Source organism: Sapajus apella, unplaced genomic scaffold, assembly GCF_009761245.1.
Source record: "Sapajus apella isolate SASKATOON/1434 unplaced genomic scaffold, GSC_monkey_1.0 scaffold74, whole genome shotgun sequence".
Taxonomy (NCBI): Eukaryota; Metazoa; Chordata; class Mammalia; order Primates; family Cebidae; genus Sapajus; species Sapajus apella.
In genome coordinates this window covers 10,732,654-10,749,837 of record NW_022437014.1, presented here as the reverse complement: position 1 = coordinate 10,749,837, position 17,184 = coordinate 10,732,654, and the positions used below count along the sequence as shown (strand labels likewise).

The 17,184-nt window shown below is 50.6% G+C and overlaps 3 protein-coding genes across 5 annotated transcripts in view; 1 reads left to right on the top strand and 2 right to left on the bottom strand.

Moving 5' to 3' along the window:
- Window positions 1-5,087, bottom strand: part of DNAJC17 (DnaJ heat shock protein family (Hsp40) member C17) — a 45,210-nt gene extending 40,123 nt beyond the window's left edge. The window contains exon 1 of the mRNA XM_032251283.1: window positions 4,853-5,087. Coding sequence (XP_032107174.1) covers window positions 4,853-5,071 — 219 coding nt within the window. The 5' untranslated portion in view covers window positions 5,072-5,087. The remainder of the gene's footprint in view (window positions 1-4,852) is intronic.
- ZFYVE19 (zinc finger FYVE-type containing 19) lies at window positions 4,590-12,124 on the top strand. 2 transcript variants are annotated; one of them, XM_032251282.1, is made up of 12 exons: window positions 4,590-4,897; window positions 5,747-5,870; window positions 6,617-6,738; window positions 6,905-6,958; window positions 7,351-7,469; window positions 7,564-7,709; window positions 8,142-8,250; window positions 10,243-10,446; window positions 10,884-10,963; window positions 11,264-11,362; window positions 11,494-11,621; window positions 11,699-12,124. In XM_032251282.1, the coding sequence occupies exons 1-12, from the start codon at window positions 4,773-4,775 to the stop codon at window positions 11,775-11,777; spliced, it is 1,389 nt and encodes a 462-aa protein (XP_032107173.1). In that variant the 5' UTR covers window positions 4,590-4,772; the 3' UTR covers window positions 11,778-12,124. The 2 variants fall into 2 exon arrangements, with proteins under 2 accessions (XP_032107173.1, XP_032107172.1); XM_032251281.1 differs by lacking the exon at window positions 5,747-5,870 and having other exon boundaries at window positions 4,594-5,362.
- Window positions 12,125-13,001: 877 nt separating this feature from the next.
- PPP1R14D (protein phosphatase 1 regulatory inhibitor subunit 14D) overlaps window positions 13,002-17,184 on the bottom strand; it is a 12,996-nt gene continuing 8,813 nt past the window's right edge. The window contains exons 5-8 of one of the 2 annotated variants that reach the window (XM_032251286.1): window positions 14,775-14,799; window positions 13,726-13,809; window positions 13,518-13,550; window positions 13,002-13,316 (exon numbers count right to left, since the gene is read on the bottom strand). In XM_032251286.1, coding sequence (XP_032107177.1) covers window positions 13,202-13,316; window positions 13,518-13,550; window positions 13,726-13,809; window positions 14,775-14,799 — 257 coding nt within the window. In that variant the 3' untranslated portion in view covers window positions 13,002-13,201. The remainder of the gene's footprint in view (window positions 13,317-13,517; window positions 13,551-13,725; window positions 13,810-14,774; window positions 14,800-17,184) is intronic. The other variant, XM_032251285.1, reaches the window with a different exon arrangement.

Sequence of the window (17,184 nt, the reverse complement as noted above, 5' to 3'; positions counted from 1 at the left end):
AGCTGGGCATGGTGGCGTGTGCCTGTAATCCCAGCGACTCAGGAGGCTGGGGCAGGAGAATTGCCTGAACCCAGGAGGCGGAGGTTGCGGTGAGCCGAGATCGCGCCATTGCACTCCAGCCTGGGTAACAAGAGCGAAACTCCGTCTCAAAAAAAAAAAAAAAAAAAATTTCCTCCTCTGGACAGGTGTGGTAGCTCATGCCTATAATCCCAACACTTTTTGGAGGCCAAAGCAGGAGGATTGCTTGAACCCAGGAGTTCAAGACCAACCTGGCCAACATGGTGAACCCCACCTCTACAGAAATACAAAAATTAGCAGGGCGTGGTGGTACACACCTGTGGTCCCAGATACTTACAAGGCTGAGGTGGGAGGATTGCTTAAGCCCAGGAGGCAGAGTTTGCAGTGAGCAGTAATCATGCCACTGCACTCCAGCATGGGTAACAGAGAGAGGCCCTGTCTCAAAAAGAAAAAAATAAATGCCCTCCTCTCCTCCAGAATAAACACACAAAAAATATTACACCTGATTTTCAGAGGTTCCTTCACCGACTTCCTGAAGCCTTTCTGTAGAGGCCAAATTGAGAATTCCTAGGCTATTTGGCCAGACAACCACTGTTTAGGAGTTCTTCCTTGTATACATTTTAAATAGTTTTTGGTCCACTAGGTTGCCCATGACAGGTATTAAACCACGGTGAGGGGACACCAGGGCCTAGGTCTCCCTTGCTTTCTACCAAAAAGTGTCTATTGCCATGAAGCTAGCCTGTGTATCCCAAGTGCAAAGGGGAATAAGTCCTAGAAACGAGGAGAGCCGGCTCCTATGAAAAAGAAAAACAGGTAAGGCTCTTTGAGGATGCCACCTGATTATGCTCCAAGGTAGACTATATGTATTAATACATACGTTTGCTTTCTTGGAATGCCCTGCCTCCACCTCAACATGTCCAAACTCTGCCCATTCTTCAAGGCCCCAAATACCTTCTCTATTTCCTTTATTTCTTCTCTCAAACTAAAAGCAATCTCAGCCTATGCTGAACATCCACAGCACTTTGTACGCCTCTTAAGGAATTTACCATGACTCCCTTGTATTATCGGTTATGGATCTTTCTTCCCCTACTAAAAGGCAGGAGCAGCAACTGCTACCCTGTATAGAGAGGCTTCACACATATCCCTTATCTCATCTCATTTAGAACTAGATCCCAGCCACCACTGCTCAGCTCAGACCCTGGTCTCTTGCCTAGACACTAGCCCCACCTGACCCCCTAGTGGCAGCTCTTCCATTCCTCCCACCCTCACCCATTTTCATTCTGCAGACTAGTGTTGAATCTTATCCTTTATTTTCTTTTTTAAGAGAGGCAGGGTCTCACTCTTGTCATCCAGGCTGGAGTGCAGTGGCACAATCATAGCTCACTGCAACTTCCTAGGCTCAAGCAATCCTCCCACCTCAGCTTCCCATGTAGCCGGGACTACAGGCACATAACACCTCACCTAGCTTTTTTTTATGTAGAAAGAAACTGTCTCATTATGTTTCCCAGGCTGGTCTTAAACTCCTGGCCTCCTGGCCTCAACCGAACACTCAGCCTCCCTAAGTGCTGGGATTGCAGGTGTGAGCCATCACACTCAGCCAAATACTTTCTTTAAATTCCAGTTAAGGGCAGGGCACAGTGGCTAATGCCTGCAATCCCAGCATTCTGGGACACCAAGGCAGGAGGATTGCTTGAGCCCAGGAGTTCAAGATGAGCCTGGGCAATATAGCTGAACCCCATCTCTGAAAAAAAAAAAAAAATTAGCTAGGCATCATGATGCACACCTGCAGTCCCAGGTGGGAGGCTGAGGTGGGATCACTGGAGCCCAGGAGGTCACGGCTACAGTGAGCTGTGATTGTGCCACTGCATTCCAGCCTGAATGAGAGTGAGATCTTATCTCAAAAAATAAACATAAAAATAAAAAAGAATAAGATCTGATTATGTCACTTCTCTAATTAATAGAGAATGGCTTCCAGTTGACTTCCTCAGTTCTCAACTTCAGGGTTAGAAACTCCAAATTTCCGCCAGGTGAGGTGGCTAACGCCTGTAATCCCAATACTTTGGGAGGCCTAGGCCAGCGGATCATTTGAGGTTAGGAGCTTGAGACCAGCCTGGTCAACCCCAGGACATAGTGAAACCCTGTCTCTAATAAAAATACAAAAATTAGGTGGACGTGGTGGTGCATGCCTGGAATCCCAACTGCTCCAAGGCTGAGGCAGGAGAATCTCCGGAACCCGGGAGGCGGAGGCTGCAGTGAGATTGCACCACTGCACTCCAGCCTGTGCGGCAGAGCAAGACTTCATATCAAAAAAACAAAAACAGAAACAAAAAAGGCTGGGTAAGGTGGCTCACGCCTGTAATCCCAGCACTTTGAGAGGCTGAGGTGGGTGGATCACAGGGTCAGGAGTTCAAGACCATCCTGGCCAACATGGTGAAACCCCGTCTCTACTAAAAACAGAAAAATTAGGTGGGCATGGTGGCATGTGCCTGAAATCCCAGCTACTCGGGAGGCTGAGGCAGAAGAATTGCTTGAACCAGGTCTGGGGAGGTGGAGGTTGCAGTGAGCTGAGATGGCGCCACTTCACTCCAGCCTAGGCTACAGAGCGAGACTGTCTCAAAACAAACACACACACAAAAAAACAAAAAAACCTCTAGATTTTCCACTCAGATCTTGTGTGAAATATCTCAAATAATTTCTCACTATTAATAAAGTACTAATTAAATAATTTGCAGGCTGGGCAAACTATTTAATTAGTACTTTATTAATACCCGTGCCTGTAATCCCAGAACATTGGGAGGTCAAAGTGGGTGGATCGCCTGAGGTCCGGAGTTCGATACCAGCCTGACCGCCATGGTGAAACCCTGTCTCTACTAAAAATACAAAAATCAGCCAGGTGTGGTGGTGCATGCCTGTAGTCCCGGCTACTCAGGAGGCTGAGGCAGGAGAATCGCTTGAACCTGGGAGACAGAAGTTGCAATTAGCTGAGATCACGCCACTGCACTCGAGCTTGGGTGACAGTGAGACTCCATCTCAAAAAATAATAATAATAAAAACATAATAATAATTTGCAAACATAGCACGCTTACAATACGGTCCAGGAAAAAAAATACTGTCCAGGGCACAGTAAACATTATACAGGCGTTAGGAATTACGAATCCTAAAATATTAAAACATCAGAGAGGTGAAGCAGATGCTCTTGATGTTTCATAGACATCCCCATGGCCACTTCTGATTTCAGCTGTGGCTGAAGGGGACAGGTTTGTGCAGGTTGACAGCATCTCTCAAGCGTCCTCTGGGTCTCCCTGATTTTCTGCCCCAGAGCTTCCTCTTGTCAAAATCTCACTCACCCCTTGAGCAGGGCAGCCCAGAAGTACAGGGACATTAGGGGGCCCTAATTTTTTCTTTTCTTTTTCTTTTGAGACAGAGTTTTGTTCTGTTGCCCAGGCTGGAGAGCAGTGGTACCATCTCGGCTCACTGTAACCTCCACATCCCGTGTTCAAGTGATTCTCCTGCCTCAGCTTCCCTAGTACGGACTACAAGTGCCTGCCATCATAACCGGCTAATTTTTGTATTTTTTAGTAGAGACAGGGTTTCACCATATGGGCCAGGCTGCTCTCGAACTCCACACCTTGCAATCTGCCCACCTCAGCCTCCCAAAGTACTGGGATTACAGGTGTGAGCCACTGCGCCCGGCCTAGTAGGCACTAATTTTCTTTTTCTTTTTTTTTTTTTTTTTTTGAGACAGAGTTGTGCTCTTGTTGCCCAGGCTGGAATGCAATGGTGTGATCTTGGCTTACTGCAACCTCTGCCTCCTGGGTTCAAGCAATTCTCCTGCCTCAGTCTCTCTAAAGTAGCTGGGATTACAGGCATGCGCAACCATGCCTGGCTAATTTTATATTTTTAGTAGTGACGGGGTTTCTCCATGTTGGTCAGGATGGTCTCGAACTCCTGACCTCAGGTGATCCGCCTGCCTCGGCCTCACAAAGTGCTGGGATTACAGGCGTGAGCCACCGCTCCTGGCTCACTAATTTTTTCTTTTTTTTTTGTAACGGAGTCTTGCTCTGTCGCCCAGGATGGAGTGCAGTGGCGCGATTTTGGCTCAACTGGGCACTAATTTTCCTATGATGAACACCTCTCCTTCCTGTATTGTTAAAACTACCACCATGATCCAGGGGGAGGTAACAGAAATCTTAAGTCCATCTTGCTCAGTGTTTCACTCCCTGGCATATTTAACAACACCTAAAGTAACATGGAACTCGAGGCCATCTGCCTTAGATCCTCCTGCTTTTAGCCCACTAACTAGCACATGCTGAGAAGGGCATTAGCTACTGGAAAAGAGTCAATGGGGTAGAGTGGAAAAGAAAAGACAGCAGGGCCGTCGGTCACACTGGCAAGGGGGCATGTAAAGTGAGTTGAGAGGCCTTGAGATCTGACCTTTCTTTCGCCCTAGGATGTAGGTGGAGAAATTAAATTAGCCTTCAGGAGAGACTGAAACGAGGCACCTCTTGTCACAGTCAAGACAGGCAAAACCGGAGGCCGAAACTGCGCAGGCGCAGAGGACGCTAGCGTTCCCTTGCTTGCAGCCTCACCCGGGCACACAGGGAGAGCACAGCCGCGCGGCGAGAAGAGCTCTCTGGGCCCCACTTCCTCTTGAGGCCGTCGTACAGTCCAGTTAATGTCTAGGAGCCCGCCTGCGGAGGCCATAGGGCCGACCCTCGCTCCCCGCCCAGGACCCGACCGAACCTGGAGAGCGGATGTCAGCCGCGGGCGAAGCGCCAGGACAGGAAGGGCCACCGGGCCTCTCAGGATCAGCCTTCATCGCCACTGTTCTCACCTCTTTGTCCGCCGCCTTCTCCTCAATGCCTAGCAGCGCGTACAGGTCCATTTGTAAGAGCTCCTTGGTCACTGCCATGGTTCCCGCCTGACGCAATCGTACTGCAACTCCCAGGAGTCTAAGCGCGAGTGGAGACTGCCGGCTCCGAGTGGCGCCTAGCCCTCTGGGAATTGTGTTCTGGGTCAGGTTTGACTGACTCTGAGGAAGGCCGGCAGTCATGAATGAACTACGATTCCCAGCAGCCCCCGCTCTCGCTGCTGCGGTACACTGGCTGCGGATGAGCGTCCGGATTCCCTGCTCCAGGCTGCGGCCGGACAGTGCTAGTGGGCGTGTGGGGTGGGGCAGGGCGGGGCAGGGAAGGGAAGGGAAGGGCGGAGCTGGGCTGAGGGTCCAAGGGGCTCAGGACTTGGCCAGCGTGACCTCAACTCTTCAGACCCTGCGGCGCTGGGAGCCACCATGGAGAGTAGGTGCTACGGCTGCGCTGTCAAGTTCACCCTCTTCAAGAAGGAGGCGAGTCTTCTCTCCCCGAGGGCTGCAGGGCCAGGGAGGAGTGGAGGGAAAAGCGCGGGACTTGCTGTCCAAAGACTTGGTCTTACGGCCTCTTTCCGGCTGTGTGGTTTTGATGAAGTCATTGATCCTCTGTTTCCATTTCTGCAAAATGGGCTAACATTCCCTCGCTTTCGGGGTTTATGTGAGGGTCCACTGAAGTGCTGGAGGTGAGAGTTCCCTATAAACTGTAAAGCGCGCTCCGTCGTTTTTGCAAAGCTACTCTCTTCTGTCGGCTCACTGTAGCATCTGGCAGTTTTCTTCTAGACACCTTGCTCCTTCGCTACTCGGTGTCCATCACACCAAGCCCGTTACTCTCTCTGCTCTGAAACTTTCCCCATTCCGCAGCCTGCCCTTCTCCAGGTCGCTTGAGTTTGATTACCACACTTCCTCCTGCCTCCGGGGCACCATGGCAAAGGCTAGTTGTCCTGTCCTTATCACAGACCTGCCAGATTGCTCCAGTAAACCGCAGGTTCCCTCTGCCTCGGTTGTGGCCAGGGATTCTGACCAGGAGATGTCGGAACCAGATGGAGTAAATTAATGTCAGGAAGGAAGGCAGGACCGTGTAGGGTTTACCAACCTGGATTTTGGAGTCAGGGTTCAAACCTGAGCTCTGCTGTCTTGTTGACGGGGTTACCTTGGTTTGGATAAGTTATGTAACCTCTCTGGCCCCCTCTAAATAAGGATAATCATGGTAGACATCAAGATTTAGTAAAATAATGTGTGTAAATTGTGAAGAATAAATCACATGATGAATGCTAAGTACTGGGTTTACTGCCTGGCACACAGTAAGTGCTTAATAAATGGAGGCTATTGTTATCCGGTCCTGAGCCAAGCCTCCCTCCATCTCTGCAAGAGCAGGGGAGGCATGGGCTCTGACCTCTCTCTGATTCTCCTTTGTGGAAGAGTCAATGGCCTGAAATACTGGGCTTTATCTATCTATCTTCTATACCCCTGGGTCAGGGAATTGAGGACAGGGTAGAAAGCATGGGAATTTTGCATAAAGCTTTATTTGGCTTGAATAAGGTACTGGAAACCGAGAAATTGCTTTACCCTCCACTCCTGTCTCTCCCTAGGCCTTAGGGGCCCTATTCCTCTTCCTCCTCTCAGCAGCTGGTCATAACTTAAGTGCCTTCTCTGTGTGTGCTTGGAGATTCCCTGGGAGCAGCCTGCAGGGGTGGGTGAGAGGTGGATCTTCCTGCTTTATGTTTCTTGTAGTACGGCTGTAAGAATTGTGGCAGGGCCTTCTGTTCAGGCTGCCTAAGCTTCAGTGCAGCAGTGCCTCGGACTGGGAACACCCAACAGAAAGTCTGCAAGCAGTGCCATGAGGTCCTGACCAGGTGAGAGGCAGGCATGGGTGAACGTTCAGCCAAGTGTGGTAGTGGGCATCTGGTCAGCCTTTACAGCTTGTACTCTGCGGTGAGAGTCAGCCCAGGAAGTGTTTGGAGTGGGGGGCACTGCCTGGTGGGATGGCAGGACTTCTAACACTAGATTTCTTCTCTGTAGAGGATCTTCTCCTGCCAATGCCTCCAAGTGGTCACCACCTCAGAACTATAAGAAGTAAGTGGTAAAGAGAAAAAGACAAAGAGGGTTGGGGAAAGGTTAAGGGAGCCATAGGGAAAGATCTTCCCCCACATCTTTTAGATGAAATGAGCACAGTATCAGGAGAAGGCTCTCCTTTCTGGTTCCTGACTGCCCTCTTCTACTGGTAAAGCAGCTCATCAGCCCTCTCCCCAGGACAAGAATTTGGTAGAGCTTGCTCTCAGCTGGACCCTCTGACTGGTCAGCCAAGTTGGGCTGCAGGGTGACATGAGTGAGGGCCACAGAAGATTGCCCATTGGACGCCTCCCTAGGTATCCAGAAATGATTTGTTTTGAGTGGGAAACAGGGAGTGGGTACCTTCACTCCTCCCCTCTGCCTTCTTCAAGAGCCTCTATCTCATATCCTGCCAGGCGTGTGGCAGCCTTGGAAGCCAAGCAGAAGTCCGGCACTTCCCAGAGCCGGGGACTGACACAACAAGACCAGATCATTGCTGAGCGCCTAGCACGACTCCGCCAGGAGAACAAGCCCAGTGAGTGGGGGCAGGTGGGGGTGCCTAGAGGACCAGGGCTTCTGGGACTGAGATGCCTCTGGCCCTTACAAGGCTCCTCCCATGCCACTTGCAGAGTTAGTCCCCTCACAGGCAGAGATAGAGGCACGACTGGCTGCGCTAAAGGATGAACGTCAGGGTTCCATCCCTTCCACCCAGGAAATGGAGGCCCGGCTTGCGGCATTGCAGGGCAGAGTTCCACCTTCTCAAACCCCCCAGCCGGTGAGTGTTATGGCTTTGGAGAGAAGTGAGGGAACTAGGGTGAGGACCCAGCAGAAGCCCAGATACAGGTATTGGGGTTGGTACAAAAGTAATTGCTTTTTTTGTCATTTCTTTTCATTGCAAAAACCTCAATTACTTTTGCAGCAACCTTTGTGCTTTCTGTACTTTGAAGGAGTTGACAAAGCCTCCCACCCCTACCTCCTGATCCTCAGGTCTGTTACCAGACCAGGAGACCAGGGACAAACAGCAGGATTGGGTAGGGCAGGAAAGAGTGGCCCCTCGGTCCTACTGGGGACTGCCAGACCTACTGATTATGTGGGCCCTGAATCTGTCTCCTTCCCCTGGGCTTTGAGAACTCCTTAGCATCCATCCCTGACCTAGACTGCTTCTGGGCTACCCCTGCTCTCCACTGAGGTTCCCTCATCTGGGCAGGCACATCACACACCAGACACCAGGACTCAAGCCCAGCAGACACAGGATCTGCTAACGCAGCTGGCAGCTGAGGTGGCTATCGATGAAAGCTGGAAAGGAGGCGGCCCAGGTAACCCCTCCACTGGCTCCCCAGGAACCTGCCCCACCTCTTTCCCCAGATGGGAGAGGCTCTGCTATTCACCCCCTGGGAGATGAATATAAATCAGAGTGATCAACATTATAAGACCATTCATTGAGTGCTTACTCTACAGGGAGCCAGTGCAAGCCTAGTGTTTAAGTGCACGGGCTTTAGAATCAGTCATTCCCAGTTCTACCACGTATTAGCTGTGTGACACTGGACAAGTTACTTGACCTCAGTCTCACTTTCCTCATGTGTAAAATGAAGGTATATATGGAAAAACCTGCCTCACAGGGAGGTCATGAGGAGTAAATGAGAAAACCAGTAAGTGCTTGGGACCATACCTGACTCATAGTGAGCACTCAGTGAATATTCTCTGCAGTCATGATGTTGATAAGGAGGTAGAAGCTATTTAGCAGCACCAGGCACATCTCAATGCTCAGCAGCCACATGGGCTTCAGGTCTACCATCTTGGACAGCTCAGATAAAGAACATGATATGGAATGTTCCCATCATCGTGGAACATTTTATTAGACAGTGCTGTCTGAAGGTGTCAGAGCAGTATTTTTCAACGAAGGATGATTTTGCCCCCCAGGCTACTTGTGGCAACGTTTAGAGACTTTTGGTTGTCACAACTCAGAGAATATTCCTGGCACCTAGAGGATAGAAGCCAGGGATGCTACTAAATCTGTGGTGGCACAGGACAGCATATCACAGGGAAGAATTACAAAGATTGAGAAATCCTTCTTTAGAGGCACAATCTCATTGAATATCCTCAATAATCTCATGAGGCCACGTGTGGTGGCTCACACCTGTAATCCCAAGCACTTAAGGAGGCAGAGGCAGGAGGGGGGATAGCTGGAGCCCAGGAGTTTGAAACCTGCTTGGGCAACGTAGTAAGACACTGTTTTAAAAAAACAAAATCTTGGGCCGGGCGCGGTGGCTCAAGCCTGTAATCCCAGCACTTTCGGAGGCTGAGGCGGGTGGATCACGAGGTCAAGAGATCGAGACCATCCTGGTCAACATGGTGAAACCCCGTCTCTACTAAAAATACAAAAAATCAGCTGGGCATGGTGGTGCGTGCCTGTAATCCCAGCTACTCAGGAGGCTGAGGCAGGAGAATTGCCTGAACCCACAAGGCGGAGGTTGCAGTGAGCCGAGATCGCGCCATTGCACTCCAGCCTGGGTAACATGAGTGAAACTCTGTCTCAAAAAAAAAAAAAAAACTTGTTGTTTTTTTTCCTAAGACGGGTTTTGCCATGTTGGTCAGGCTGGTCTTGAACTCCCGACCTCAGGTGATCCACCCGCCTTGGCCTCCAAAGTGCTTGGATTACAGGCGTGAACCACCACGCCCGGCCAAAAAAACAAAATATTGTAAGGTATATACTATTCTTTTTCATAAATGAGGAAATAGGCCTGATGAGCTTGAGGAACTTGACCAAGGTCACACAGTTATTAAGCTGCAGAACCGAGACTTAAACCTAAACTGTGATTTTAAACCTCTTGCTCTGAAATGCTAAATTGAAGGTGACCGTGTCAGAGCCACACCTAGTCTGGCAAAATTCTTCCTGCCCAGTGATATACAAGCTCTTAGCTTCCTCCATTGCCCTTTCTGTGCTGATCTGTGTCAGCACAGAGAGCGCCTAGCACGCTGTCTGTGGTACCTCTTCATCCTGCCCTGAAAGGCAGAGACCTGCCGATCCTTTAGGGCAGTGATTCTCAAACCACAGGACACCCACCCTAAGGGCAGAATGTTAAAACATCAGGCAGATGTAGTTGAAAAAGACATGGCTAAGATTACTAGCTTTTTACATTTGCAAAATGGAGGAATACTGATTTTATTTGTAATAGAAACCATTAGGTGCTAGTGCTGATCAAAAAGCTGATGATCCGTGATTAGAAAGGGTTGAGAAATGGGCTCAATGGCTTCTGAGGAGAGATCTTGGAATGTCTCTGCCTCCCTGATGGCACTGCCCTTTCCAGCTGCTTCTCTCCAGAATGACCTCAACCAGGGTGGCCCAGGGAGCACTAATTCCAAGGGGCCGGCCAGCTGGTCCCTGGAGGAAGAGAAGAGCAGATTGCTGGCTGAGGCAGCACTTGAGTTGCGGGAGGAGAACACGAGGCAGGAACGGATCCTGGCCCTGGCCAAGCGACTGGCCGTGCTGCGGGGACAGGACCCCGAGAGAGGTGAAGGCTCGTGAGCAGCTGCTCACTGGTGTCCCTGGGTGAAGGCCTCCCTGGCAGGGTTGAGTGAGATGCTAGGGGTACCTGTGCCCAGAGATCTGCTGAGCCCAGCCCAGAGCTACAAGGAAGGTGGTGGAGCAAAGCAGCGGGTGAGGAGTCAGGGGCAGCCATGAGGGCAGGGGACTTTCAGTCCATTCAGGGGCTGAGGCTTCTGTTCCTACCCGTAACGCAGCCCTGAGGCCTGCTTCAGTGATGGCCCAGCCCTGTACGGCTGGCGCAGGCAGAGACAGGTCTCATCAAGGTGGCTGAAGAGCCTTCTCAGCTCTGGAATAAGTGCCCCTGGGAACCAAACCACTTCTGGGAGGCAGGAGGGCAGCCACTCAGGTGAAATCTCTCACCGTCACTCCCCCTTCCCCTGTTCCTGTCTCTCCCTCTTCAAGTCACCCTCCAGGACTATCGCCTCCCAGACAGTGATGATGATGAGGATGAGGAGACAGCCATCCAGAGAGTCCTGCAGCAGGTGGGCCTGGCTTATCTGCCCGCCACCCTGTCCCATCTCTCCACCTCATTGCCCCACCTCCACTCTGGGGCTGGGTGGGCAGTAACTGTTGCAGCCCTGTTCCCATCAGCCCCCCTTTGGCCCTTTGTCCCTGTGACCCAGACCGCCCACTGGTTCCTTGAGATACGGAATCAGCAGCCACAGGCCACAAATAAAGAAAAAGATGAGTTTGAGAAGCTAAGTCCACAGAGCACAGAAATACTGGGAGGTAGGGGGCCTGGGCTTGGAGCAGGGAGTGGTACCTCTTGATCTCATCCACAGCTCACTGAAGAAGCTGCCCTGGACGAGGCAAGTGGCTTTAACATCCCTGTGGAGCCGGCTTCTCAACACCGGACCCAACCCCTCGGGGTAGAGCCTGAGGTGAGAAAAGTCCCAGATGCAGACCCCCAGGCCGCCCACAGCCTTGTTTCCTGTCTGGCTGACGGCTCCCCCAGCAGCTCCCACACCCCACTGGGTACCTTACTTCTTCCATTCCTCTCTGGTCCCTGAAGGCCCAGGATGTAGACCCCAGGCCTGAGGCTGAGGAAGAGGAGCTCCCCTGGTGCTGCATCTGCAATGAGGATGCTTCCCTGCGCTGTGCTGGCTGCGATGGTGACCTCTTCTGTGCCCGCTGCTTCCGGTGGGTGCAGGTGGAATGTCCTGTGGGAGGGCTCAAGGGCTTCCTGGATCCCTAACTTGTATCCCTTTGTTCCACAGGGAAGGCCATGATGCTTTTGAGCTTAAAGAGCACCAGACATCTGCCTATTGCCCTCCGCGTGCAGGCCGAGAGCACTGACGACACCCTGGTTCTCCCGGAAAGGCAGTCCCACAGCAGGCAGCACTGGTTTCTGGGCCCAGCCACAGGATGTCCAATGGGAGAGCTCTGGCTCTACTGATGATGGATAGGCCCCTTCATGAGACTTGGTTTTCCTGGAATGAAGAAAGATTCTCCATTCGAGAGGATGACTAGGAGGGCCAAGGGAAGAAGTAGAGGCCCTCCTACTAGAAGCCCAGATTAGAAGTGAGAGGCATGATGGGGAGAGACCAGACTGAATCTACAGGTGAGCCCTGTAACCTGACTCTAGGGCACAGGGCTCTCCCTTGACACTTAGTGGACCTAATAAAGTATATTGATTCATTGGATCCAGCATCTCATTTCTACAACCCTGTGAGCCTGGTCCCGGTGAGAGGTGGCAGGAACAGAGCAGGCTAAAAGCACAGTTGTGGGGAATGAGGGAAACGGTTGAGCCATCCTATGAACTTCTCCAGGCAGGAGCAGCCCTACCCATCCTGGTAGTCTCGTACGAAGCAAGCATGCACATTCATTAAACTGAACTGTGCTTCCAGCTCTGCGTAGCCCCACTTAGCCACCAGGCCACACCTTGTTGGGTTTCTCAGCCTCTCTACTACTCACATAATGCATGCAGTAACAATGCACACACGCCATGCTTCCAGCGTTACTGGCAAAAGACCCCGCCTCCTAGGACTCCCCACTAACCTGCCTGCCATTCAGTCTCAGTATTTCTCTTCCAGTAACTCACCCTAACCCTTGGCCTGTCAGCATGCATCCTTTACATGCCTCTGTGTTGCCTCTGCTGTTTCTCTTCATGCCCCTGGCTGGAACCTACTCAAGAAAGAACCCTCAGGCTGAGGTCTACCTCCTGCATCATTTGTGGTTGGAGGAACCTTTTCTGAGACTCAGATCCAGCTAGGTTTTTCCTGTTAGTTCCTCTCTAGGATTTGAAATTAGTCTTTGTCACTGGCTTCCCTCTTGTTGGTTATGCCAGGAAGCTATGTACCTTAGGCAGATAATGTCTGCTTGGCCCCTTGGCCTTGCTAGATTATGATTTCGCTGAAGTGGAGCTGTGACCTTTGTCTTTGAATTCTTGAGTCCTTTGGATGGATGGATGAGATGTGGGTACAGCCTAGTGACTCAGGTTGTGGCCTTCCCAATTCAGGTTGTGTATCACTTCATCCTCTCCCTCCCCTGTCCCTCAGCACAGATATGTTCCACACTCCATTGAGCTGAGGCTTCTAAAGGTTTTATCCACTTGGCTGCCAAGGAAAGCACTGGACAACAGCCAGCCCTCTCCCAGAGAGCCCAGCTGACAGACTAGCTGTGACCACACAGACAGTAGGAGTGTGCAAATGTCCCTCCTTGTCCACGTTTTTTGTTTGTGTCCCAAGGAGATGTTTCCCTCTTAGTCAGGATCTGGAGTGTCAGGTCAGGCCTGGTAATGCTGAGGCTGCTAAAGATGATCTTCCGGGCTTATTTCTGAGGTCGACTGAGTCTCCGGAGTTTCTTGAGTTGACTGAGCAGCTCAGAGATAAAAGACTGAGGGAGAAACAGGAGTGAGACCAAGGCTTGGGATCACAATCCACCCCCCACCCTGCCCTCCCTAATCTTGCACTGACCCTGTCTCCCCAGAGGAGGGAGAAGGACCCACAGCCAAACCTTCCCTTCAAATACTCCTCTTCATTAGCTGCCTCCCCCACTGGGACTCCTCTTACCCCAGACCAGCAGAATGTTCCTTACCTCTGTGGGGCGGGGGCAGTTCCCGAGAATGGCCTAGATAGGAGAGAGCAAAGAGTAGCCCCCAAGTCACAGCACTTTCCCACAAGTTCCCACCAATCTCCCAAGAGTTCTCCCCTGTGGATTGGTTCTCTCCACTCCACCGAAGGAGGCAGAACCTGGGTTCCTGGGTTCCCCTTGACCCAAGGCCAGCTTCTAGACCCCATCCTACCTCCAATTGAGTCTTCTGCTCCTCTGTGGATAGATCCATGAGAGCCTCCAGGTCAATCTCTTGCTCAGAAGGGGTTGCTTGATCCTATTTGGAAATCACATGGGTCTCAGAGGGGCCTGACCAGCTGGTGCTGGAATGAAGGTAACTGTCAGGGACTCAACCCACCTCTCTCCAAATTCCCGTGGTTAGACTTTCTCCTCAGAACACCCATTCAGTTTTCCGTTCAACAGTAATTTACTAAACATTTACTATATTTTGGCCAGGTGAGGTGCCTGATGCCTGTTATCCCAGCACTTGGGAGGCCAAGGCAGGTGGATCACCTGAGGTCAGAAGTTCGAGACCAGCCTAGCCAACATGGTGAAACCCTGTCTCTACTAAAAATACAAAAATTAGCCAGGCATGGTGGTGGCTGCCTGTAATCCCAGCTACTTGGGAGGCTGCAGCAGGAGAACTGCTTGAACCTGGAACCTGGGAGGTGGAGGTTGCAGTGAGCCCAGAGAGTGCCACTGAGCTCCAACCTGGGTGACAGAGGGAGTCCTCATCTCAAAAAAAAAATGAAGACATCTGATAAGGGACTGTTTTCCAAAATAAACAATTCTTCACCCAGCACGGTGGCTCACATCTGTAATCCCAGCACTTTCGGAAGCTAAGGCAGGAGGATCATTTGAGGTCAGGAGTTCGAGACCAGCCTGGCCAACAAGGTGAAACCCTGTCTCTACTAAAAATGCAAAAATTAGCCAGGTGTGGTGGCACATGCCTGTAATCCCAGCTACTTGGGAGGCTGAGTCAGGAGAATGGCTTGAACCAGGAGGTTGCAGTGAGCCAAGATCATGCCACTGCACTCCAGCCTGCCTGGGTGAGACTCTGTCTCAAAAAAAAAAAAAAAAAAAAAAGCCAGGCACAGTGGCTCATGCCTGTAATCCCAGCACTTTCGGAGTCCGGAGGCAGGTGGATCATTTGAGGTCAGGAGTTTGAGACCAGCCTGGCCAACATGGTGAAATGCTGTCGCTACCGAAAATAAAAAATTAGCTGGGTGTGGTTGTGCATACCCATAATCCCAGCTAGTCCAAGCAGCTGAAGAAGAATTGATTGAATCCGGGAGGCAGAGGTGGTGAGGAAGGAGACCCAGGCATCTGGGATCACCTCCCCGCTTGAATTCCACACTGCATTTCAATAGAAGAAAAGGCTCGCCGGCTGGCGCCTCCTAAATCACATTCCTGTAAATAGCAGGCATGGCGTGAAGGAATCCTTCCAGAAGATATTGTTTTTACGTAAACAAGATCAAACCCCCACCCCACTCCTCCATCGACCAAGACCCTTTCATATGTGATTTCTAAAGCTGTAAACCCAAGACCCTTTCACTTGTAATTTCTAAGGCTGTGAACCTAAGATTCTTTCATGTGTAATATCTAGAGTATAAGCCTATAGAAAGGCAGAGCTTCTCTTTGTTAGAGGAGGTTGGTAATTTAGATAAATTGTTGCCTGGCTCCAAGCCAGGTCTGTTTCTTGCGGCTGCTCCTGCTTCAGTTGCAGTGAGCAGATCGCACCACTGCACTAGCCTGGGTGAAAGATATGAACAGACACCCCACGGAAGATATATAGATGGATAGTAAGTACATGAAAAGATACTGAATATCATATGTCATTTGGGAATGGAAATTGAAACATTCAAGTCATTCATTACTGATGGCAATGCAAAATGGTATGGCTACTTTGGAAGACAGTTTGGTGGTTTCTTACAAAACTAAAAAAAATTTTTTGAGACAAATTCTTGCTTTGTCACCCAGGCTGCAGTGCAGAGGCATGATCAAGGCTCACTGCAGCCTTGACCTACCAGACTCAAGGGGTCCTCCCACTTCAACCTCCCAAGCAGCTGGGACAACAGGTGCATACCACCACACCCAGCTAATTTTTTATTTTTTGTAGAGACAGAAGTCTCAATATGTTGTCCAGGCTGGTCTCAAACTCCTGGTTTCAAGTGATCCTCCCCCCTCCGCCTCCCAAAGTGCTGGGATTACAGCATTTAGCCACCATGACTGGCCCTAAACACACTCTTACCTTGCAATCCATTAATTGCACTCTTTGCTATTTACCCAAATGAGATAAGAACACATTAACAGGTCCGGCGCAGTGGCTCATGCCTGTAATCCCAGCACTTTGGGAGGCCGAGGCTGGTGGATTGCTTGAGGTCAGGAGTTTGAGACCAGCCTGACCAACATGGTGAAACCCCATCTCTACTCAAAATACAAAGTTAGCCAGGCATGGTGGTGGGCGCCTATAATTCTAGCTACTTGGGAGGCTGAGGTAGAAGAATCGCTTGAGCCCGGGAGGCAGAGGTTGCAGTGCGCCGAGATGGCACCATTGCACTCCAGCCTGGGCGACAGAGTGAGACTCTGTCTCAAAACAAGCAAGCAAGCAAACAAACAAAAAACACATTCACACAAAAACCTGCATAAAGATGTTCTATAGCAGCTTTATTCATGATTGCCAAAACGTGGAAGCAACTAAGATGGCCTTCCATAGGTGAATGGATAAACCAACTGGTGTGTCCAGAGAATGGAATATTATTCAGTGCAAAAATGAAATGAGCTATCAAGCCACGAAAAGCCATGGGGGAACCTAAAATGCATATGACAGTGAAAGAAGCCAGTTTGAAGCTAGTCAAACTGTAGCATGCACCTGTATAGTCCCAAGGAGTGTAGCCAGGACAGAAAAGGGAGAGACCGTGTCTCTAAAAAAAAAAAATGAAGAAGCCAACCTGAAAAGGCCAAATACTGTATGATCCCAACAATAAGACTGTTGGGAAAAGCCACATTACAGAGATGGTAAAAAGATCAGTGATCGCCATGGGGGTAAGAGGGAGGGCGGAACAAGAGCACAGGGGATTCTCAGGACAGTGAAACTCCTCTCTACGACGCTATTACGGTGGATATGTGTCACGCACATTTGTCCAAAACGACAGAATGTACAACACCAAGAGTGAACCCTAAACCATGGACTTTGTATGATAATGATGTGTCAGTCTAAGTTCATTGATTCTAACAAATAATGTATAACCTTGCTGCTGAGTGGGGGATAGTGGGGGAAGCTATACATACATGGGGACAGGGAGGTATGGGAAATATCTGTACCTTATGCTCAGTCTGTGAACCTAAAAGTGCTCTAAAAATAGGTCTATTATAAAAAAGACATGAGCTCAGCCGGGCGCGGTGGCTCAAGCCTGTAATCCCAGCACTTTGGGAGGCCGAGGCGGGTGGATCACGAGGTCAAGAGATCGAGACCATCCTGGTCAACACGGTGAGACCCCGTCTCTACTAAAACTACAAAAAATTAGCTGGGCATGGTGGCGCGTGCCTGTAATCCCAGCTACTCAGGAGGCTGAGGCAGGAGAATTGCCTGAACCCGGGAGGTGGAGGTTGCGGTGAGCCGAGATCGCGCCATTGCACTCCGGCCTGGGTA